Consider the following 25,769-nt stretch of genomic DNA (forward strand, 5'->3'; position numbering starts at 1 on the left):
ATCTATTATCCAGAATGTTTGGGACCTGGAGTTTACCAGATAAGGAATCTTTCCATAATTTTGATCACTGTACCTCAAGTAAACATTTAATAAACTAATATTATAATAATATAATACTAATAAACATGCAGCATGTAACTATCAAGTCCAAGCTATGGTTGTATTATTACAAAGGACATTTGAATTACTTGATTAAAATGGAGTCTGTAGCAGATGGCCTCCAAAGCTTTCTGGATACCAAGTTTCCACCTAACTTGACTTTTGCTTTGAATCGAGAGCAGTTGCCTTTATGAGTGGGTGGCACAAAATCTATTTCTCAGAAGCATATGGAAGCACCTTCTCCCCCCCCCAATAACAGCATGAAAAGTAACAGTAGAAAGGCTAATGAAAATAAAAAGGTAAATGTCCTAAAATTCAAAGTCAAAGCCCTGAATGTAACCCATTTATAGCACTTGAAATTTGAGGTGCACAAGTGTCATCTAACCTGATCAACTTGGAGCAAATCTTCCTAGACAAATAGGCCAAAAGCACATGAGTACAGTGGTGCATATTTAACCGAAAAGTGGTGTGCTAGTTTTAGAGACGCCTCTAAAGTATTGAATTGCAAATATTTCATTTTCAATGCTTTGTAATAAGAATATGACAGAGAACAAAACTTAAATATAGGAGTTTTCATTATTATTCAGTAAAATAAAAAAGTTGAAGGAGCTAAATACTTTTGCAAGGATATGTATGCATAAGGCATTCTTTGCTTTCATTTTTCATATGTTGCTAGTTGTCTTTTGAGATGCGCCAGCAAAACCTTCTTGCAGTAAGTGTTAAACCAAGAACAGTGATGAATCGGCACTTTGCATTTTAGTTCTGCATTCCTTGTGTATGTGAGAATACATTCGGTATGCGAACTAAGTAACATGGTGAGCTATAGTGATACTTTACAGCATGTCAACTGTTATACTGTATACGAATCTTGGAAGTATTGTTGAACCAACAGTGATCATTGATGCCCTTCTACTTAACAGTGGCACAGAGTATTCTGCTCACTGCAATTTGTAGCAGCAATGCAAACACCACTAGGCAGTTATTAGTTTAAGCTTGATAAAAACCAAACATGTATCTTGCAGTTTTGGGGTGTGCTCGGCACCCTGCATTTGCTATTGATTAATATTGAACCAGAACGGGGTACTATGCCTTGAGGGCCATCTCTGCTGAGGTCCGTGCATTCTACATTGCTGTTCTAGACAGCCCACATGTTAATTTTCAGATTTTTACTCTATTGCTCATGTGCTATACAGGACAGCACAAAGGCTCACTGGGACATAGACAGAGATGGCAGCACGACTCTCAAAGAACTTCTGAGTAAATATGAATGCTGGTCTGTTGTAAGCGAGTATATTCACTGCCCACACACTGACATGCCCCAGGGAATTTGACTTGACTTGTCCTTTAAATAACTTTTTTTTTTTTAAGCAGCTAGTATGGTAACTCCACAGCTGTGTAGGTCAATAAAGCACCCCATACAGAATGATTTAATGGGCAGTTATAGCTGTTTTATTTTAATGTACATTGAAAAAATAGTTCATCATGGGCATTGTTTGACACCAGGCAAAAAAGTAAAAAATGTTCTATGATGGTCTAACTGACATTGGTAAGAATTCCCGAGGTACTTTCTGCTTGGTCTCTTAAAGTCTCTAGCCCATTACTTCTGCTGTGATTACTGACATTGTGAAATTTGTTTCTCAGCCAGTATGTAAAATCCAGCTCTTAAAGCTCCAAAAGATTAGACTTTTTTTCTGTTTGACCAGTCACAGGGTGTTTTGTATTTGTAAGTGTCCAGCACTGACCTTAGGTCTGGAATGTAAATATTCCTCCCCACTATAATGTTATATATGTTGCCATTAATGTAAAGTTTACTTACAGACATACATTATTTTGCTCTGATCTCTCTCTTATTAAATGTAATAACTCTTTGTTTTTTTTCTTAAAGGTTTGCTATATGTTTTTTCAAAGTAACTATTGGGTTTTTAGCCAAAAACATTTAATAGAATAATATTAAGATTGTAAAAACAGAGCTTATTGCTAATTTTTTACTGATAATAAGCTACAGTTTTTTTCTAAATAACACCCCCACGCACACCGCACACGTAATTATCACCAGATTATAATTTTACAATATTTATCTGTACAGTCTGTAATAAATTGTACTTGTCTGAAATATTATTTTAAAATGTATAATAAAATATAATAAACTTAGTATATTGATTTTTTTCTTAAGAACTGAAAATGTGTTTACCATCTACATGCTCTTACAGTGTTAAGTTCCATGTGTGATGTTTTAGTTATCATACCTTAATACAGTAGAACCCCCATTTTACATTTTTCAATTTTTTTAAAATGTAAAATCAGGGAACTGTATCATGCATTATATATATATATATATATATATACGTATAAAACCTATTCGTCCCTTTTATAAAATGTATAATTAAACCATAGAATTCTTAATGAATCAGATGAAAATTGAGCATAGGACTGGCCAGATATGGGATGACTTTGACGTAGTTGGCCAGCTTAAATATATTGCAATATATGGACAAACAATCCCTGTTTTGTTTAAAGGGTAAGGCATTTTTCAGTAGCAGTATGCACAAAATGTCTCTGTCTTAAATATATTGATAATGGGTTGAGTGCAGAGGAATCTTGTATTTATTTATATATATATATATATATATATAATATATATATATATATATATATATATATATATATATATATATATATATATAACCACAAAACAATGTAAAATGAGGGAAAACAATTCTGTGGGTTTTTTTTTAAATGTGTTTATAACAGCTTTGCAAATGGTGAATTTCCCTTTAACTGTGAGTCTAAGTTCTCCCAAGAGACCTGCTTATCTTAAACTGAACAAAAGTATCGAAGTATCTATTCTGGGTTCTCTGCCAAAAGCCAATTAAGTTAGAAACGTTATATCTTTTTCTGGCTGTTCAGTGCAAAAGATCAAAGAGAAATTCGGGACATTTCAGTAACAAATCCAGGACTGCAGGCTGAGCGGTCAAAATCTGGGAATGTCCAAAACGGGAAGTTAGGAGGTATGGAATAGCGAGGAAGTGGTCTTCTTGCCCTGGGCTTTTAGAATTGCCTATTGAGGGAATCTAATATCAACCAGGGGACTGCTGGAATGGCTACTATCAACAAATTAGAAAATCATAGGGTAACCATCCAGAATGTGCCTGATGACCTCCGTTTTGGGTTGGATTTTCTGCATAAAAAAGAAAAAAAATTTAACATTTTCCTAAAACTTGAAAAATCAGGCTTTATGCACTCCTGCCTTCCAGTATTTTTACCGTCCAACATCAAAACTGTATTCTGAAACTCCTTAATGACGGTAAAATTGAATAATGTTCTGATATTGTTCTAAACTAGGCAGCGTCAGACTGGGCCAGATGGGCCCCGCTGGCCTAGACCCCCTCTGCTCCTGACCTCTGGCCCACTTCGCCCACCTGGTCCGCCCAAGTGCACAACCTGCTCATTCGCTCCATGAAGTAGGTGTGCTCCGAGGGGGACGGGAGAGGGCAAAGGGTGGTTTGCTGGGGGAAAGGACTGCGACTGGGGCCCTTGGGCGTGCGAGGGCCCTGATGTGGCAGCCCCGGTGGGCCCTGACCACCCCCCCCCCCAGTCTGACTTCTGCTTTCCCTTGAAAACAGCATTACTTTCCATATCTGGGCAGTTTATGGCCTTATGGAGAACTCTTGTTCAAAGTACAATTTATGGACCACCTCTTTCACCTGAGAAGGGAGACCAGAAATAGCACACAGTCTATTGTAGGAGCAATGACTGTTACCTAGTTGCAGAGCCACAAAGCACTCTAAAGGAGTTTACCAGATAATATTGCTCCAAATATTGCATAAAACAGCTCATATGTAAAACGCTGCTTTAGGTAAATAAACCATTTTCATAATAATATACTTTTTTAGTAGTATGTGCCATTGGGTAATCATAAATAGAAAATTGGCATTTTAAAAAAATAAGGACCGCCCCCTGGGATCGTATGATTCATGGTGCACACAAACAGACCATACAGGTTAGGTCACATGATCCAATTAACAGACAGAGTTCTCTCTTTTGCTTCGACACTTTTTCCTGTTACAGTTAGAGCTGCAGTATTTCTGGTCAGGTGATCTCTGAGGCAACAAACAGACCATCACAAAATGGCAGCTTAAGGGAAAAGTTGGAAAAGAGCAAAATTTATTTAAATATATATACCGTGTATATATACACCAGTTTGGTAAGATTCTTTAATATGTCACTTAATATGATATAAACTATATGTTGCTTAAATATTCATTTTGGGGGGAATAGTTTTCCTTTAATAGCAATAGATAAAACTCTAGTCCATATGTAATCTACGCTGACTTAGCATTTGACCTTGAAGAGTCAGGGTTACCAGATGCAGCTTTGCCATCTTAAAAGTAGTTAAAGGGATACTAATGCATGGTGAGACTCGCTGAAAATAATGAATTAAGCAGAACTGCAGGTTACTGGGTTAATTATATATATATATATATATATATATATATATATATATATATATATATATATATATATATATAAAAAAGCAAGAGTTGCTCTAATCCTCTCATCCTTTGCTAAAGTTCAGTAGACTTTGGAAAGAGGCATACATTAAAGGAGAACTAAACTCCCATAGTAACAAAAGCCCCCCTTAAGTGCCTTCCATTGGCCTCCCTCCCTGCAAAGTGTATTATACAGAAAGGTATTATACAGAAAGGTTTCTATTTGAAACTTGAGCCTAAAATGCAGAGCAGTGTGGTGGAGTTTCCCAACACCATCTTCTGCCCATTCACCTCTTCTTTGGGTCTCTTCACCAACACAAAGCCTGCAGGTTAGGGCTAATCACAAATCTGCTTCTACTGCGCATGCTGCAGGGGTTTAGTTATCCTTTAACACCTAGCAACCCCTAGTAGGTGCAGATGAGTTTCTAAATATATGTCCCCTAAAACCTGTCTGGAATCACCAGCTCTGTAACTGCTAGGAGGAGGAATTAACGGATAGTCCGGTAAGCGCTTCTTCGTGTACAGTACAGGACTCCCCACATATTAGCGACATAACTCTCCTCCACAAATTTAAAACATTATTACACACTGAGCTGGAGGAAATGTCAGCTTATATAACTGCGCAGCTTACGCGGGAGATCCGAGAATTGGGCCACCGCACAGATCAGGTTGAATCGAAACTTGATGAAGTTGTTGTTCAGGTTAATGCACACGAAGCCTCTATAGTCCGGCTATCTGCCCAGCATGATGATTTGTTGGAGAGGCTGGAAGACTACGAGAATAGGTCCCGCAGAAACAATATTCGCATTAGGGGGCTCAGTGAAGATGTCAAGGACTTACATACAGCCATTCCTGCGCTACTGGCCACATTGGTCCCTGAACTGCCTAAAGACCGATTAGAGCTGGACAGAGTGCATAGGAGGAGGAATTAAATCTGTTCCTTTACTTTTGTTAGTGTGGGTGCATTAAAAACTCAAACTGTAAGGCAAACATCACCTGGAAAACTAGTTTTGTTGAGGCCTCCTAGACTCTAAACTACATAGAATGTGATATGCATAAAATCATTTCTTCTGACTTTTTCTGTGGATGTATGATAAAGGGGAGCAATAGTTGCATAAGTGTAACCCTAACATTTGTAGTGATAAAAGGGAAACAGCAAGCTCCTATTTTTGACTCTTTTCTCCAGTGCTCATTCCCTCCCCTGCTCCTTCCCCAGTCACATCACTCTCACTGATAAGTCAGCCATTCCTCTAACTGCCCTAGAGACTAACCGGAATGGCAGCTGTGCGGTTTGGCTGCATCATTTTCATGGGCTTTATCAAGGCAATTGCCGACTACAAGCATGTGCACTGGAAGTTAATCATTTGTCCTAGACCTGCGCACATGCTTCTGCCTACCAAAGGGAAATGTGCAAAAATTATAGGCTCCAACTCCTCTACGCAGTGTGGTACTTTGTAATGGTTAACTTTTGGCCAGCGGGGGTGATGGGATTTTGGCAGGGGACAGCGTTTTCCTTTAAATGGATGAAGCCTGGGTGTTTACTTTGGTGTGCATGAGAGGCATTGGTACTCAAAGTGACCCATAGATGTAAAGTTTACAACAAAAAGGCAATATTGCAGGAATTAATTGCTCAGATTCAGTGTTTATTGCCACACAACATGTTTCGAGCCTAGCGCCGTTTCGCAGGAAAGAGCCGCCTGAGGCGGCTCCTGTAATGCCGCCCCCCCATCCGCTTACCTTTCCGGGGGGGGAGGCAGCAACATTAGTGCAGAGAGAGAGCAATATCGCTTTCTCGCACTAGTAAAGCCGAATTTCCGGTTTAAAAAATGGAAATTCGGCTCTTAAAGGCACAGGAGCAGCTTTTTGCCGCCCCCCTGGCGCTGCCGCCTGAGGCAAGTTGCTCAACTCACCTCATTGGCAGAGTGCCCCTGTTCGAGCCTAGTGAGGCTCTTTGCCAAGTGTACAAAAGACAAAGAGCCTGACAGTAGTAGTCGAAACAAAACAGCTTCAGGCAGTAATTTTAAACTGCAAAGTGTTTTATTATAGCAGTGTAAGCATGTTTCGGGCATAACCCTTTGACACTTGACAAAGGGTTTATGCCCGAAACATGTAGTGTGCTTACACTGCTATAATAAAACACTTTGCAGTCTAAAATTACTGCCTGAAGCTGTTTTGATCCAACTACTACTTTTTTGGATTACGCATTGAGGTGTAACACAGACACCTTTAGAATCCAACAGCTGTAACTAGTGAAGAACTCTGGAAACTGAATCATACCTGTTTATAAAGAGCCTGACAGGGCTCGACACATGTGTGGCAATAAACACTGAATCTGAGCAGTTAATTCCTGCATTATTGCCTCTTTCTTGTAAACTTTATTCTTTGGACACTACTATTGCATCCACGGCGGAGGTGCATACAAGGACATTGGCTAAAAAAGTTTTTTCCTGCTATTTGGATTGAAGGTAACAGTCAAACTCACATTGATTCTGTATTTAAAGAAACCCATTGCTGTAAATGAATTGTGTATCTATTATTACTGCCCCAGGCTTTCCTATGACTGTGCATGGATCTTCAAATCCTGGTGCCAAGTCTCTGCTTGACCCATGGGAAGAAGCACTAGTGTGCCATGGGCTAGGGAGTCCTGGGTATTTGACCCAATATCTATGGGTATTGTGGATTGGGCAATCCAGGATGAAATTTGTGCGACCATTGTGGGTTTGTGATGGCGCGGGTCAGACTGGGGAAAAGCACTCTTCCTCTCCCAAATTCCCTGTCTTTGAAACAGAGGTAACATACAGAGCAGGAAGTAAACATTGGGGAGGTTCCTACAGTGGAATTTTTTTGGTTAGGAGCAGGTGCTACTTGAGTTATTACTTATTCCACACATAATCCTCCTTGGTTTTGAATGGAAGGAGGAGCCCAAATCTGAATACAAACCTTTGTGTAGAACGTACCAGGGTTGGCAGGATTTAGTACAGTATGTGAAATATTGGAAGTCTACAAAACCTGTGCAACTTCCATAGGTTGAAAAAACTTAATAGAGATCATCATTTGCATCGTTCCCTTACTACAATATTGGTAGTGTTTCCGTGCAGTGAACACTACGCGGAACAAACTCCAATCCCGCCAATTAATATTACGAAATCCGTCAACTGAACACACCCATGATGATTATGATTTTTCAATCACGCCTTCCTGTCAGTCAGGCTCCAACATTCGGCATCACACTAACATCACGTGGTGGTGAGTGACGTAAGAGGAAGAAGTCGCCATTAGAGACTAAGGCGGATAGAAAGCGCTTGAGCCTTTGGCCTGTCACATATTCAGGACCATTGATAATTGTTTCTAGAGGGCCGCTTTCCCAGGCCACGAGCCCGGTGCTGCGTGATTGATTCGGTGCGGCCTGGGCTCCTTGTGTCGGTGGCCTTAGTGTCTCGTTTGTGTCCATGGCGGCGGCTGGCGGAGGAGGAGGTGCGGGGGTCAGCAAGACTTACTCGTTCAAGGTGGTGCTGCTCGGAGAGGGCTGCGTGGGGAAGACTTCGCTGGTTCTGCGTTACTGTGAGAACAAGTTCAACGACAAGCACATCACTACCCTGCAGGTATGGACGGCGGCATTGTCGTGCTTGTCAGGCGCTCACACACGGGTCAATCACACTTGTTTATCTGCTGCTCCAGTGCTGTCCTGTCACTCTTTTATACTTGCACGTCTACAAAATAGATCATTGCTTGCTTGGAACTAGTGCAGTAGAAGTAAAGTGATGTGTAGCATGCAACTCTCCAGTTGTATCATCTTCACTCATCCTGTGGCAGCTGCTATCACTTGTAGGAAGAACACATTGCTGTTTACTTTGTACAGAACACACACAAATCTACATCTAAAGAGAGAGAGAGTAGAAATCGTACATGCAGCAAGTGTATTATTATAAGTGTTATATATATATATATATATATATATATATATATATATATATATATATATATATATATATATATATATATACACACATAATATAATCCAAATTCTCGTTCAAATCAATGCATGGTTGCTAGGGTAATTTGGACCCTAGCAGCCAGATTACTGACACTGCAAACCGGAGAGCTGCTGAATAAAAAGCTAAATAACCACAAGTAATAATAAATAAAATGAAAGGCAATTGCAAATGGTCTCAGAATATCACTCCCTACATCATACTAAAAGTTAACTCAAAGGTGAACAACCCCTCTATTAATTCATTAATTAAAACAATTAGGGCCGTTTCAGTGTCAGTAAGGGTTAATTATATCTCAGTTGGGATCAAGTACAAGCTACTGTTTTATTATTACAGAGAAAAAGGAAATCATTGTAAAAAAAAAAAAAAAACATGTTGAATTATTTGATTTAAATGGAGTCTGAGATGGTCATCCCATAATTGGGAGCTTTCTGGATAACTGATCCTATACCTGTACTATGCTATCTGTAGAGCAGGGATCCACTGTTGCATGCCAGCTCTATTGAACTACATCTCACCTAGTTCAACAACAGTCTGGGGTTGCGTATTTAAATATTGCATGTGCATGTTGTTTCATTTGTATGTCACTTAAATACACACATGGAGCCTTGTAATATAAGGAATCCTTCATGCTACTGAATGCTACCTTATATCACAACAAGGCTCCATGTGTGTGTATTTAAGTGATTTATATAGTGAATAAAGTATCCCCTATTGTAAAATATAAGGATATTATAAGTTACCGAGGAGTATCATGACCATATAAAAACACGAGGCCGAAGGCCGAGTGTTTTTATACAGGTCATGGAACTCCGAGGTAACCCTAATATCCTCATATTTTACAATTGGGGGTACTTTATTTATTATAATACACAAATTTCAGTGAGTCATGTGACAGAAATGACATCAGAACTCACCGTTTATAACTGATGACATCAGAACTCACTGTTTATAAGGATATAATTTACAAGATATTCATGGCTTTTGTGTATTATACATGTATATTTTTATTTATATAATGCTACACAGGTTTGTACAGCAGAACAGTAGATTAATAGAACAAGCAGGGGTCATTACAATAATAGATACAAATAAGTACCAAGTCACATTAAAGATTAAGAAGTGAATGTCAAACAGACAAGAGGAAGGAGATCCTCCAGTTCTCTTGCTAGTGTTGAACAACATGCCCCCTGCATTTAGAGATCATAGTGAGTTTCGTTTATGAAGAGGCAGGAAGGTGCAGGCTGAAATGTCATGCTGTTCAGAACATGAGCAATCCGGCAGTTCACATGACGTGGCTTGAATTTCACTTATGTATTTCAGATTATCATGTGGTGGAGTGAAAACAGGCTTTGTTCATTTTTCCACAGCTTGCAAACCCCAGAGATAATCTCTGTTTAAACTGGAACACTTTATTTCCACTGTTTATTCTCGGTAGTTTCCAACCCAAAATGTTGCAATACTATTTTTGTTTTTGTTTTTATTTCCCATTTAAAATGGTTCTCTATAAGGCTTAAATACTAGTTGCTTAATGGATACATTTGATACCTGCTGGCATATAATGTCTAAATAATTGTCATTTTGGTTGCAGTTCCAATATACACTTTGACAATCTGTATACACTAAACTGCTGAATTATGAGCACTTTAATGTGTCTAGATATAAAGGTTTAATCATATGAAACTAGCAACTTTTTTTTGTTAAAGGAGAACTTAAGCTAAACAATAAATATATACCAGTCCAAGGTGACCGCAACCCTGTAGCAGTGAAGATCTGTGCCTCCAAAGATGCCCCAGTAGCTCCCCGTCATTTTTTTGCTGCTGATTTTCAGGACATGCTCGGTGCTGCTGTCCGTTACCACAATATAATGCTAATTAGTAATCCAACCATATTCTCATTACTTTACAGCTCAGAAACAAGTGCAATTTGCATCAGAATTTAATAATCAGCACAGTAACACCATCTTCTATGAAACACAAATCTCATTCTCTGCTTTGTCATTTGCGACAACCCCTAAATAAGCTTCTCAACAGTTGCTCAGCATGTAAAGTGTGATTGACATGCCTAACAAAATCTAAGATGGGCACACTTGCTCACTTTTCTCAAGTACGCCATTCTGGGCCCGAAACATGTTGTGTCAGTTAGTCTGAAATAAACCTCACTTTAGGAGTTAATCTGCTTGTTGAAGTGCTCTCCTTTCACCTGTATTAGCATTAGGGCAGAGACGCACTGTGCTATTTCGGGAGATTAGTCAGCCAGCGACAAATTGCTTCTTCTTCGGGCGACTGACATCCCCGAACTGGCTTCCCGCCAGCTAAAATGTAAATTGCCGGCGGGATGGCACTCAGATCGATTCGGCTTTCCGAAGTTGCCGAAGTTTCCTCGTGAGGCAGCTTCAGAAAACAAAGCGCTCCAATCCTGCCGGCAATTTACATTCTAGCTGGCAGGAAGGCAGTTCTGGGAAATTAGTTGCCTGAAGAAGAAGCGACTAATCTCCCGAAATAGCAGCGTGAGTGGAAGCGGATGGTGGCGGTTTGGTTACCAAATCCGTTGCAGAATGGAAGGTGTAGCTTGGGACACATTGCATATCACTGTTAGTGCACACATTCTGCTCATTTACTAGTATAAAGGGTAAATATACAGAGCTGCAGTAACCCATACCAAATAAAACAGTGGGAGCTAAAATTGCTCGGTTGCAGTTGCTAGGGGTCACTGCACCAGGACAAATGTGCCCATCGTTAATATTGAAGCCCTAGTCGCTCACAAGGTTACATCTTTGAACTTCAGAATGCAACACATGCAAATAAAAAGATAGAAAGCTTTTGGTACCTTGACAAAAAAAAATCATATTTTGCTAGGCAATCTTTGGGGGTGTGGCTTTGGGCAGAACATGGGGTGGGACGTTGGTCGGGGCTTAGGCCGGTATTTATTTTCTAGAAAAGGTGGCAACCCTAATAACAGGTCCCATACCTGTAACAGAATTTTTAATTCAGTGCTAGGAAGTCAGTGGTCCACATTCTGAGCTCTAGAACAGTGCAACTTTGTCCATGCCCAGTGTTGTCATCTTGTGGCATATTTAAAAAAAACACATACAAGCCTAGATAATAAACTCTGTAGGAGGTAGTGATTAATTTCTGTTCATGGCATAGCATAAAACAAGTAGCTCAATAAATAAATTGACATTGTAAAAACATAGGTATTCTGAAAGCAAGAAAAGTCAATTAGCTTTATTGCAAAATAATGTATATCAGCAGCTGTTTCCTAATGGGCATACAGGTATTGGATCCGGTATCCGGAAACCCATTATCCAGGAAGCTCTAAATTATGGAAAGGCATTCTTCCATAGACTCCATTATAATCAATTAATCCAAATTTTAAAAATGTATTTCCTTTTTCTCTGTAATAATAAAACAGTACCTTGTACTCGATCCAAACTAACATATGAATAAACCTTATCGGAAACAGAATCGGCCTATTGGGTGTATTTAATGTTTACATGATTTGTTCGTAGACTTACGGTATGAAGATCCAAATTACGGAAATATCCATTATCTGGAAAACCCCAGGTCCCGAGCATTCTGGATAACCGGTCCCATACCTGTACTAAACTTTCTGGCATTGATCACAGATCAGGATATTCTAGAATGCGTGATAAGTCATATGGCATTCACAAGATGTTGGTGTAAACAATTTGGCTTTATAACTAGATCTTGTCATGCATTGCAAGGCTCAATATTCTGCTTGTTATGGTAAATTAAGGAAGTTGTTAAAACTAGGAAAATTAGATCTTGAATTGGGTAATGGGTGTATTTCACTTGCATTAAAATATGAATTGATATTTGTTTTTACATTGGCATTGCCTTCTGTTGGGACATATAACTGTACCGTGAAACAAATATATATATGTATGTATAAAGCAAGGTAGGCATTTTGCATTGCTGATTTTTGGTTGCAAAAAACATTGATCCCTGTCGTGGTCATTTACTATTCACATAATCAAAGAGAACAACCGGTTATACATGCTTTTGCAGTACAGGTATAGGATCTCTTATCTGGAAACCACTTATCCAGAAAGCTCAGAATTACAGAAAGGCAATCTCCCATATACCCCATTGAATCAAATAATTGCAATTTTTAAAAATAATTTCCTTTCTCTCTGTAATACCGTAATAAAACCATACATTTTACTTGACCCCAAATAAGAAATAATGAATCCTTATTGAAAACTTCTATTGGTTTTCTTCAATCTTTAAATGTTAGTACACTTGGTATGTATATCCAAATTACGGAAAAATCTCTTTTTATATGGGTACCGCAGCTCCTTAGCATTCTGGATAACAGGTCCTATACCTGTAATAGAAGGTAGCCTGCTTCTAGAAGAGGAGGGAAAATAATAACTATCAAAGATTTCTATAGTGGTACTATATAGTCATGTGCGAAACCAAAAGTAATTTTATCATTTTCCATAATGAGGGCTCATGAAACTCTGTTAATGCCATAGCACATTAAGCTCTGGTAACTTACAAACACTTCCATATCTCAATAAACTGTAGCCCAACACAACAGCAGAAGTGACAGCTCTTGCATATATTTAATAAGTTCTGAGAAAAAACAAAAAAAACATTTTTTAATGACATGCAAGTGCTGTTGCTTCTACTGTAGGTAGTTGTCTGTATTTATATACAATATATAAATATATATGGTATGAATGTTGTAAAACGGCTAACCATTTAAAATAGGGATTCACCAAATCAAACCCTTAAAGGAATTGTTCAGTGTAAAAATAAAAACTGGGTAAATAGGCTGTGCAAAATAAAAAATGTTTCTAATATAGTTAGTTAGCCAAAAATGTAATGTATAAAGGCTGGAGTGATTTGATGTATAACATGCCAGTCAGAACACTACTTCCTGCTTTTCAGCTCTCTTGGTTTCCACTGACTGGCTACCAGGCAGTGACCAATCAGAGACTTGAGGGAGGGCAACATGGGTCATATCTGTTGCTTTTGAATCTGAGCTGAATGCTGAGGATCAATTACAAACTCACTGAACAGAAATGTACCATGTGGCCCCCCCTTCAAGTCGCTGACTAACTCAGAGTTATAGAGCTGAAAAGCAGGAAGTTGGATTCTGGCTGTTTTATTAGACATCTGTTCACTCCAGCCTTTATATATTACATTTTTGGCTAACTCATTACATTAGAAACATTTTTTATTTTGCACAGCTTATCTATTTACACAGTTTTTATTTTCACACTGAACTGTTCCTTTAAAGTCAAATGACTGTAAAGCGCAGGACAATTAAGAACCAACATTTTTTCTCAGAATTGAATGTGCAAATCAAGGTTTGGAGTTGGTTTGGTATTCATCCAAAACTCTAGTGGAAGATTTAGTATTTGGCCAAATTAAGAAATAAAAAATATGTGTACATTGGCATGGTTTATGTATGATTTTAACTGTTATTTTATGTATTCTAGGCATCGTTTCTCACAAAGAAGCTAAATATTGGAGGAAAAAGAGTGAATCTTGCAATTTGGGTATGTTTTATTTTTTTTGATGAAATTCATCAAAAATTTCTTATATATAGAAGCTAGGAACTTATTCCAACCCCCTGCCTTTTACCACTTTAATGGGATTTCTATTCCCCCATCACAGGGTTGTCATGGTATTTAACTGGATATAATCCGTTTTTATGCCATGTGTCAGGCACTTAAGAGCCAGTATTCACCAGTGTAAGATAGCTATCTTGGTAGCACTCATTGTGCCTAAACAACTCTGTGTAGATTGCTGCATACAGTTATAAGTGTATTCTAAGAAAAATCATGATAAATAGATAAATGTAAATTCTTTTTACAGTAATTACTCCTTAATGTGTCTGTCAGTGTGGGAAGAGGAATATTTTGACTTAATTCGTATACCAAATAAAGTGCGGAAACAAGCTTTGTTACCCAAATATTCGTTTACAATTTAGTATTGAAGATCAACTGAACTATATATATTTTTTATTGTATTATTTTGTTTTCATTTTTCCATGCATAGGATACTGCAGGCCAAGAAAGATTCCATGCACTTGGTCCTATCTACTACAGAGACTCTAATGGGGCTATATTAGTTTATGATATTACAGATGAAGACTCATTCCAGAAGGTATTGTCTGGTACTGTCCTTGTAGTCAACTGGGGCTCTTTCATTATTTTTTATTTAGCAAACAAAACAGTGCACTTTCCCAAAAAGGTGATCTACGGGGTAACCTTTAATTCACCTATTTTGGAGGATTGTGTACTATGAATTGGCAAAGAAATATATTGGATACTTATGTACATACTTTAGCAACCCATTTAGATTTATTCATATATTATCCAGCTCAATCTACAAAACCTCCTCATTAGAGAAAGGCAGGTTTGCTTTTTAAAAATGTGTGGTTTCTAAAGCTTGTGGCTATGAGTACATCTTTCATATTTGGCCAATAGATATGTAAAGGTAAATTCCAAAGTAAAAGCTGGCAATAATATACACATTTTGCTCATGTAAAAGAAAGCAAATACTATAGTGGTTGTGCTGTACTGTAGCAGGTTGTTCACATATATATTTATTTTACAGTCCATGGATTATCCATCCATGGCATTGTGTGGTTGACCCAAAATGTAATTCTTTAAAGAAATAAAGGGCAGTTCTTGTCAACACTCAATCCAATTTTAATTTGCATTTGGTTTGTTTACCTAGAACTTAATTGTAGGTGGATGCACAAACATGAAAATTAAGCATGCAGGATAGTCTCCTCGAAAGAATATTTTTGCTCTTCATTACAGGCAGTGGGAGTAGTAGCTCTGGTAAAATGAGGCAGTTGCAATTGTTTCTAAACTATATTAAGAGACACTCTTCCATTAACCAGACAAGCTTTTTCATCAACAAAATAATTCAATATGTACACCATGTTTTTGGAAATTCTTTATTAGATACGTATTTTTTCAGGTAAAAAACTGGGTGAAGGAACTGAGGAAAATGCTGGGGAATGAGATCTGCTTGTGTATAGTAGGTAGGTTGTAGATTAAATTTTTTACCTTTTTGTTGGTAGATTGTGTACATTACTAGCTGCATTAAAAGGGAAATAATTTTATATAAACTGCAATATACTGAAATAAGAAACTTTGTAAATACAATCAATTAAATATTCTGCATAATTTCTGAAATAATTAAGTTTATCTTCACTATCCCTCTCTGCATCTGTTTCTCTTCATTCTCTCTTCTTGCAGCAGTTGGGTGTCCGATATTAGTTTTTTTAAACAGAAGAGAAAAACAAATAAACAAGAGTAACAATAAATTAACAATCGTACTTAACATTTGCAGAAGAGACTGGGTACAGTGGTTATCATATCGCATCAGAGGGCACAAGGCCTCAAATAAACTCATATCTCAACTTGCATTTAGAGTTTAGTTATCTGATAACAATACCTGGGGATTGGCATCCAGCTGTGTGTTCCTTATTCTCTCAAACTTGTCGGGAGTTCCCCGATAGTTGGGTGCGGGTTTCTTGACCCACACCAGACCCTAACTCGCCCCCTCCTGAACCGCTCCTGCCCTCTTTTTTTATAGACCCGCCCCACTGTGACGTCACAAAAGGGGCAGGCTATAAATTCCGGCACCGGAAGCCCGCGACACAAGATTTTGTTCAGGAGTTGGCCCGAACCGACCCATGGGTTTCGGGTCGGCCCGCACATCACTATTCCTCAAGTATTTTAGGTCATCTTGATTAGGGATAAAGTGGCATTTATTAGATCAATCCACTGCTGGAGTGTGGGGACATTAGGACTTATCCATTTTATAATTACCAGCTTTTTGGCATAAAACATTAGGGTGTCAGATATTCATTTATGATTAGATCCAATATATTTTATAGGGGGGCTTTTTTCAGATGAATGAATAGCTTGCTCAAATAACTGATTGCAGTACAAACAAAATCTAAAAAAATAACTGCCTTTTGCACAAATTCTGCATGTAGAGAGACAGTGTCTGGTGATTTTAATGGTGTGAGCTCTAATACATCTTCTAGGCAAAAGGTGCCCCCCTATAAATTATATTGGATCTATCTGTCGAATATCTGACACACAACTCCTGCATGAAGATAGAATGAAGAGAAACAGATGCTGAGTGAGGAATAGTGAAGATAAACTGGATTATTTCAGAAATGGTACAGAATTGTTATTTGATTATATTTGGAGACTTATGATGAATCTTATATTACATTTTTATTTTCGCAAAATAGTTCCCCTTTAAGTAGTTTAACAGTTATCCTGAAATTTCTTCTTGGCTGCAAAAAAAGGATTAGTATTGGCTTTAGGCTCCTGTTTTCATCTGAATTAAGATTATAGATAATGTAAAATATAGCATTATCAGACATCCTACAATACATAAAATCTGTATATATAAGAATATCTAGGACAATTAATCAATATTCATCTCCAATTTGTATCTCTATATGCTTCTGTGGCCTATTTAGTGGGGCAGCATAACAGTTTCAGGTATTTTGGCTCCCCTGCTATTGGGACCTGGATTAAGTTAATGGCACATGGTGTTTAAAATAGCCACTGCTGTCTGACAGAAAACAGAGTTTATCAAACTGCCCCTATCACTAGTCATGGCTACATAATTGTATCTAATGTGCAGGGACTGTGTGCCAACATCATGTTATCACTGACACCCGAAAAGTTAAGGAACCCTTGGAAAAAATCTTTAGTTGTCATTAAGCAAATATTGATTATGTGGTATAGCTAATATTTAATATACTCTTTGGGCATAGGTCTACTTTTTGTAAACAGAATAGCAAGGCAACCAGTGAGGAACAACCCATATTAAGTATAGCCAACATCATATTTGGAGAGGAAGGAAGTGTAAAAGAAATGTAGTTTTAGGCAACTCTCTGAAATGCATTCATTTACATTTTTAGTGGTTATAAGGTTTAGGATGTAATTGCTGTTACAAGGAATATATGTCTGATGGTTTTGTTCTGTGCATTTCTGGCCCCTATTCTTTTAACATTATTGCAAGCCAGCTGATTAAAAGGCTTGGAAGTGAATTGTTGTTACATTTTTTATGACCCAAAGAAGAGACAGGGATAAACAAATACTGGTTTCAGTAGCATTTACATTTACAAAGACTTTTAAAACCTCTAAAAATCTTTAAAGGACCAGTAACATCAAAAATTTTAGTTTAAAAAATTGGTTAGTATACTCAGAAAAATAAGCACCGACACAAATTAAACTTTTAAATTGCAAACCTTTATTAAAAAATAACTTACTGCAACTCCACTTCCGGTCCTCTTGAGAAAAGTGACAAGGCGACCATCCATCCTGCAGCAGTTGATTTCTCCTCCCTGGCTATCTCTCCTGGCCGCCCTATGCGAGGAATTGTAAATTGTATCCCGGATCTGCCAGCACTTGCACACAGGAAAAAAAAATCCAAAATCACATGGGGTAACTCTACAGACCTTGCTCCGGCTACCAGCTAGGTTGGTATAAGAGGGATATATATATACCAAAAACTGACCGGACAGGAGCACACCCCCAACCCGACGCTTTATTGTTACTAATGAGCAAATTGTGTGTGTCTATCTCCTGTGCACAAGTGATGGTAGATCCGGGCTACAATTTACAATTCCTCGCTGTAATGTGTGTCCTGTTCGCCGTATAATCCGTGTCAGTCTCCATGCTCTGAGCGACAAGGGAGGAAAGGAAACGTCTCCGCTGGGACAGTCAGAAGGAAATCGTCCTGATCCTGCAAAGATGCCATAGGCCAGCACACGCCTATTTTGTGCCAACCACGACTGCCCCATAGACCAGTACCAGTACTGCCGCATCAACAAGTGCCTGGAGGAGAAGAAAAAGCTGGCTGACAATCTTGCCAGCAGAGAAGAGCGCGTGTTGGTGTTTATTTCTCGATGTATACTAACCAATTTTTTTAAAAAAAATTTTGATGTTACTGGTCCTTTAATGAATGAATTTTGAAAAGTTGCTTAGAATTATATTTTTCTTTTATTATGCAAAAAAAAAATTAGTAGTATGCACCACACACATTCTACTTTTCTCCAAAGCAATGTATGGGTTGTGTACTTCAAAGCACAGCAGAAACTATCACACAAAATTATGGTGAAACGTCTTGTGGGATTGGCTCTAGTCACTTTCCACTATGAACAACTGTAATCTCCTCTAGTATTCAGGTATTCAGGTTATAAATAGTTGTTATTGTAATTACTAGGAAAGCCTAATGAACAAAATCATAATAGTTTTATGCTTGTCTGTGGCCAAGCCAGAGATTGAAAAATGATTTTTATTATATAGGTAACAAAGTAGATTTGGAGAAAGAGAGACACGTCTCCATTCAAGAAGCAGAAGAGTAAGTTTCTTTTGCATATGGTTGTATCTGGATATACAGTCCATATCCGTTTACATGCTTCAAATTAAACTGGCTTCTTCCTCTACTGTTTTTTTTAAAGGTATGCAGAATCTGTCGGAGCAAAGCACTATCATACTTCAGCCAAACAGAATAAGGGTATAGAAGAATTATTCCTTGATCTTTGTAAAAGTAGGTATACAAATGTATTTGTTTTCTTCCTGACTGTGCAGCTCAAATATTTATATTTTAATCTGGTTTATAGTGATTGCTTCCTTAAATGGTGTTTTATTAAATTTTGAGGGGGAAAAAACACACAAAAAACCCCTCTCACTAAACACAAGCACATTTTCTTATTGCTATCTTATTTATGAATACACTGAAACCATATAATCCAGTTTCTACCATATATTTTTAATGAAGCTGAAAAACTTGTTAGAGAATAGTTCCACGGGTTTCTTTACAATCTTGCAAGCTTTTACTTTTTGATTTTTTTCCTGTTTTTCCCCCCTTTAATAAATCCCAACTAGGCAAGGTTTTAGAAAATACACATTTTTTTCTCCTTACTTTGCTTTGTTCTGACTGCCTCATTGGTCTCTTCTTCTCTCTGGACCTCAAATCCCCCCCCCCAGCCTTTTGGGAAACCCACAGTAATATCATGTGACACCAGCAGCCTTTAGGCTTTGGGCACTGAACTTCTTTTGGCTGTCCAGATCTGGAAGCTAGTTACACCTTGCACCTTGTACCATTGTGCTGGTTGTGTCTTGTTCTGTGACTGAGGTGCAAGGTGTACTTAAATCTGTCTTGGGCAATCGGTAAGCATAGGCTGCTTTTCCACAGAACTCTTTTGTGCTATATATGTGAACGCTTATGTCAACGTCCACATAACTGCTTCCCATATTGGGGGTGCCATTGCTCACAAATAATTATATTATTAACTGGTGCAAAATCTGCTGCATTCTGTGATGGAGAGGTGGCAGAAATTTTAGATTAACACCACATAAGCCCTGTGACCAGACTAGCTTTGTGGTTTTGCCTTTTAAAATGGACCTGTCACCCAGACACAAAAATCTGTATAATAAGAGTCCTTTTCAAATTACAAAAAGGTTTATATCAAAAACGATATAAGTCCCAAGGCCTCTTCAAATAAAAAATATTAATTTATTGTAATTCACATTAAAACAGTAGCTAGTACATACAACCCCACATACCCCACCTTACGCGTTTCGCACCCTCCGGCGCTTAGTCATAGGTGTATCTGTCAGTAAGGGGTCAGGCACAGAATTTAAACCCAAGTAATCCCGCCCCTTTTTTGTTTAAAACCAATCAAGGGTCACAGGCAGTTATCCCTGCTTCGTATTTGTTAACCCATAATGCTTTATACAGGGTGTATGTACCATTTCAGTTACATAATAGTTTAAAGTTATACATTGTATTCAAATTATTCACTAGCCACACAATCTATAAAATTAGTTATTGCACAACATTGTATTTTAGCAGTATATAAACGTTTACACATCAATTCGTTAATCTCTAACCTTGCACAAACTCCATTATTACCAAAATTATCTCGAATGTATACACTGTCATTATTGTCGCTGCATTCCATTATTAGTATTATATAATAAGTATATTCCTTTGTCTTTATAAACATTCAGGTGTAACACGTCACGTCAAATTCATAGTTAAGTCCCAATGGCAACTGCGTTCCCAAATGGAAAATCCAATAAACCTCTCTCTTTTCTAGTAGTTTCTGATGATCCCCTCCCCTTATTCCTAATCTCACCCTCTCTATCCCCTGTATGGAGAATTGATTTACATTCCCTCCGCTGCATATCGCAAAGTGCTTGGTGACATTACTTTTCTCCATCATTTTGGGGTTCTTTAAGAACATGTTATCACCTAGTTTGTTTAAAATGGAATTTAAAGGGATACTGTCATGGGAAAAAAAAATTTTTTCAAAATGAATCAGTTAATAGTGCTGCTCCAGCAGAATTCTGCACTGAAATCCATTTTTCAAAAGAGCAAACAGATTTTTTTATATTCAATTTTGAAATCTGACATGGGGCTAGACATTTTGTCAATTTCCCAGCTGCCCCATGTCATGTGACTTGTGCCTGCACTTCAGGAGAGAAATGCTTTCTGGCAGGCTGCTGTTTTTCCTTCTCAATGTAACTGAATGTGTCCCAGTGGGACATGGGTTTTTACTATTGAGTGTTGTTCTTAGATATACCAGGCAGCTGTTATCTTGTGTTAGGGAGCTGCTATCTGGTTACCTTCCCATTGTTCTTTTGTTTGGCTGCTGGGGGGGGAAAGGGAGGGGGTGATATCACTCCAACTTGCAGTACAGCAGTAAAGAGTGATTGAAGTTTATCAGAGCACAAGTCACATGACATGGGGCAGCTGTGAAATTGACAATATGTCTAGCCCCATGTCAGATTTCAAAATTGAATATAAAAAATTCTGTTTGCTCTTTTGAGAAATGGATTTCAGTGCAGAATTGTGCTGGAGCAGCACTATTAACTGATTCATTTTGAAAAAAAATTTTTTCCCATGACAGTATCCCTTTAAGAAACAGGATATGGGACCACTTATGTCTGTGGGTAATTACAGATGTGGTAGTCGCAGATGTGTTACCTGTACGCATATGAAAGTGTCTAAGAAGTTTAAATCCACAGTGACAGGAAAAGAATTTGTAATCAAAGGATATATTAATTGCAACACTGCATTTGTGATCTACTTGATCACTTGCTTGAAGTGCTGCAAGCAATATGTCGGGTGTACTGGTAGAAAATTGAAGGAGAGAGCGAGGGAACATTTGAGTCAAATTAAGAACCCCAAAATGATGGAGAAAAGTAATGTCACCAAGCACTTTGCGATATGCAGCGGAGGGGATGTAAATCAATTCTCCATACAGGGGATAGAGAGGGTGAGATTAGGAATAAGGGGAGGGGATCATCAGAAACTACTAGAAAAGAGAGAGGTTTATTGGATTTTCCATTTGGGAACGCGGTTGCCATTGGGACTTAACTATGAATTTGACGTGACGTGTTACACCTGAATGTTTATAAAGACAAAGGAATATACTTATTATATAATACTAATAATGGAATGCAGCGACAATAATGACAGTGTATACATTCGAGATAATTTTGGTAATAATGGCGTTTGTGCAAGGTTAGAGATTAACGAATTGATGTGTAAACGTTTATATACTGCTAAAATACAATGTTGTGCAATAACTAATTTTATAGATTGTGTGGCTAGTGAATAATTTGAATACAATGTATAACTTTAAACTATTATGTAACTGAAATGGTACATACACCCTGTATAAAGCATTATGGGTTAACAAATACGAAGCAGGGATAACTGCCTGTGACCCTTGATTGGTTTTAAATAAAAAAGGGGCGGGATTACTTGGGTTTAAATTCTGTGCCTGACCCCTTACTGACAGATACACCTATGACTAAGCGCCGGAGGGTGCGAAACGCGTAAGGTGGGGTATGTGGGGTTGTATGTACTAGCTACTGTTTTAATGTGAATTACAATAAATTAATATTTTTTTATTTGAAGAGGCCTTGGGACTTATATCGTTTTTGATATAAACCTTTTTGTAGTTGAATGCCTTTCTGAACTGGGGCGAGTCCCTTGGGCCTGGCTGATTAACTATATGGACTCCCGATTTTGAATTGAAATATGTGAGTTCCTTTTCAAATTAATCATGAAATCCAATTTCTATTTTTTATTAAAGCATTCATAGCTGTTGTAAGCTCATTTAAACATCTCAGCTGCCAATCAAATATTGTCTGCCCCTCCTCTATGCCCTGGGCATAGAGGCGGGGCAGACAATTACTTTTACTTTCCATTAAGCACTTCCAAGATGTCACTGCTCTCCCCACATTCCCCCTTTCTCTTTACCATTTAATTGTGTAGCCAGTGCATGGGATGGACATCAGGTCCCCCATTCTGGTGCACAAACAAGATTCTGAGATGATGCAAGACTTGCCTTAATAACAGTGTCCATGAAATGGCTCCTGCCTGCTTGCTATAATTTTGTATTTCCAGACTGAAGGAAACAAGATTCAAATAATTTATATAGTGTAATTAAAGTCCATTTTGCTTGACTGATGTGATAAAATAGGATTATGAATATTTTTTTGGGGTGACGGGTCCCCTTTTAAGTATATAAGTAATAAAAAAACTGATACATTACACAAGTTTCTATTTTCATTTCTATAAAAATGATTAACCTGTACTGTGTCTCTTTCTTAGGAATGATTGAAACAGCACAAGTTGATGAAAGGGCAAAAGGCAATGGCCCTACCCAATCAGGAACTTCAAGACGAGGAGTACAAATTGTTGATGATGAACCACAGGCACAGAGCACTGGTGGATGTTGTTCTGGATAATTACATAAACTGTGTGGATATTTGCCCCATCAGGAAGATTGCCATATACCGAGTCACATATTCTCTTTTCATTGGAATAATAGAATTCAACAGTGTTTTAAAAACCCATAACAAAGCAAAGACAGAGTGCTTAAACTAGCAAAGTTTGTGACCAGAGAATTGGTGTTTTCTACTGAGCATTTACCAATGGCCTTTTTACATATGTTTATTTTTCTTTAATGAGGAATAATATGCATGTAGAAAAGCCCTACTTAAATCTTCATTCATATTCTTTTTAAATTGGTTCCTTATTTAATAACTTATACACATTGTTAGGATGGTATGCACTTTTGCAGGCCTTTATTTTGTTGAAAACTAATTGTATTTCTTCTAAAATCCATTTTTTTTTTATTGTCAGATACCATAATACTATTTTTTTTATTTGCAAGGTTTGCACAAGTCCTAACTATACACTTTGATTATACTTTATCCATTTCTGTAGGCTCATCTCGTAAATGTGCACTGTACATTACATATTAAATATTTTATCTGCTTTTCTGTGTGCAGAAATGATCTATAATGTGAGTCTGAATCTATAGTCTCTTGTTTTCTTTCTGTATTTTTTTTTCTTTTTATTGTCCTAGATGTAAACACATACTTGCTTCCACATTATGTAATTAGTATATTAATATCTGCAGGCTTATAACTTTGTGGAAATGGCAAACAACCAGAAGTTCTGGTTTCTTACTACCACTAGTGTATTTGTTATTCGTTCTAGAATAAATCATTCATAGCAGAGTGATAACCCTCATTGTAATGAAAGGGAGTGTGTGGTTTTTGTGTGGAATATATCAAAATGCGTCATACATGAGCTATACCATAAAGTTGGGACACACTGCTTTTCCAGATGATGGTATCATACCCTTTTGTCCTTGTTCTCTATTTCCTTTTTCTTGCATTTCACTTTTTCCAAGTTTACTTTTGTTCTTCCTTTAGGTTTAACGTTAAGTCTGCTTTATCTTCTTTCCCTGCTCTCTTCTTCTTTTCCTCTTAATATATTTTTTGTCCTTCTCTCACTTTTTTTTACATTTTCTAAATTTTTCCTTTAACCCTGAAATTTTTTTTCTCCTTCTCCATTATATTCTCTTTCAAACTTGTTTATTCCTTCCCCATTTTAACCACTTCTATTATAAATAAATTTTTTGTAACCCGAGATTTTGCATTTTGAGCTGAAATCCACCACATCTGCCTGTATCCGAGCGGAGGTGATATTCCCTGGTGCAGGCACTGCAGCAGAAGAGGAGCAGTGTGTAGTGTGGCCCTAGCCTTTATGTTTTCCTCCTTCTTAATTAACCTGTTTCTGCACTTTAATTTCCTTTAGCTTCTCATTCAGCCTGTTTCCTGTTTAGTAAGAGTTGAGTTTCTTCTGTGCTTTCCACTCTCTCTCAATAGGAACTAGCTGCACACTCATTGCTGTCTGGCAACTATCCAGTCAGAATGCAGCATGTTTCTAGTCGGAGTAGAAAGCACCAAGACTGAACACTTTAAAAGAAGCTAAATGAAATACCCAAGCAAGTGAGATTTGAAATATAGACACATTATTAGGGGACAAGGTAATACAACTTTTCAAAGCACTGAGCATAAATGCAAAACGAAAAGGTAAGAATAGATCTGGGTTATAAGACAGTCTGGTCAATTAAGGCTAGATTAATTTGCTAATGAAGACGATTTAGTTATTTTCATTAGTATGTGTTTAACTGTGGTCCTGCTTTTTACTGTGTTCTATGTAATGAGCCTCACAGACTATGCCACGTATCACGATTCTTGTTGTTTTGTCACAAGGGACAAGCCACTCAGACTAAGTGCAAGAGGACACCTCATCTGCCATTAGTCCTTAGCGTCAGCAAATTAGTGGCTTTATAAAAATATAATATTTTAAATTTAGAGAAGAAAGGGAATCGAGGTTCCACACCCAGGGAGAAATCAGATGACCTTGTTCAGATCTAAACTGCAAAAAACAAAGTTGGTAAAGCATTTCACTTGAAATGCAATTATAGTCTCATCTAAAAATTAGACAATATGAAGGGAAAATAAAATCTCAGTAGCAAGGAAGAAATGTTGAATTGTGTTATTCAGGCATGAGCAAGGAATTCAAAATGTCCTGAGGTAGATACTGAAAAAGAGCAGGGCAACTGCCACCAGCAGTCTACAGAAAAGTATCCGTAATTTTCAGATTTTAGCTTAAATGTAGCTTCCAACATGCTGCCACAGTGGCTGCCAAGTATAAATGAGCTTCTTATTGCTACTTATTCTATACCCATGTTCACCCTGCGTTGTTATTTATTTGTACTGTACCTGTAGGGGTGTAAATGGCAACACTCCAGTGCAGTTCCTTTTCTAATCCAATGTAGATTC

At 37.7% G+C, this 25,769-nt stretch overlaps 1 protein-coding gene across 1 annotated transcript; it reads left to right on the forward strand.

The window, feature by feature from the left end:
• The first annotated feature begins 7,886 nt into the window (after nt 1-7,886).
• Nucleotides 7,887-24,165, forward strand: rab21.L (RAB21, member RAS oncogene family L homeolog). The gene is given in 7 exon segments (NM_001089933.1): nt 7,887-8,191; nt 14,055-14,114; nt 14,617-14,724; nt 15,550-15,613; nt 18,912-18,966; nt 19,067-19,155; nt 23,239-24,165. Coding segments are annotated over 7 exon segments (666 nt in total). The 5' UTR covers nt 7,887-8,038; the 3' UTR covers nt 23,376-24,165.
• Nucleotides 24,166-25,769: the final 1,604 nt, after the last annotated feature.

Source organism: Xenopus laevis, chromosome 3L (assembly GCF_017654675.1).
Source record: "Xenopus laevis strain J_2021 chromosome 3L, Xenopus_laevis_v10.1, whole genome shotgun sequence".
Classification (NCBI taxonomy): Eukaryota; Metazoa; Chordata; class Amphibia; order Anura; family Pipidae; genus Xenopus; species Xenopus laevis.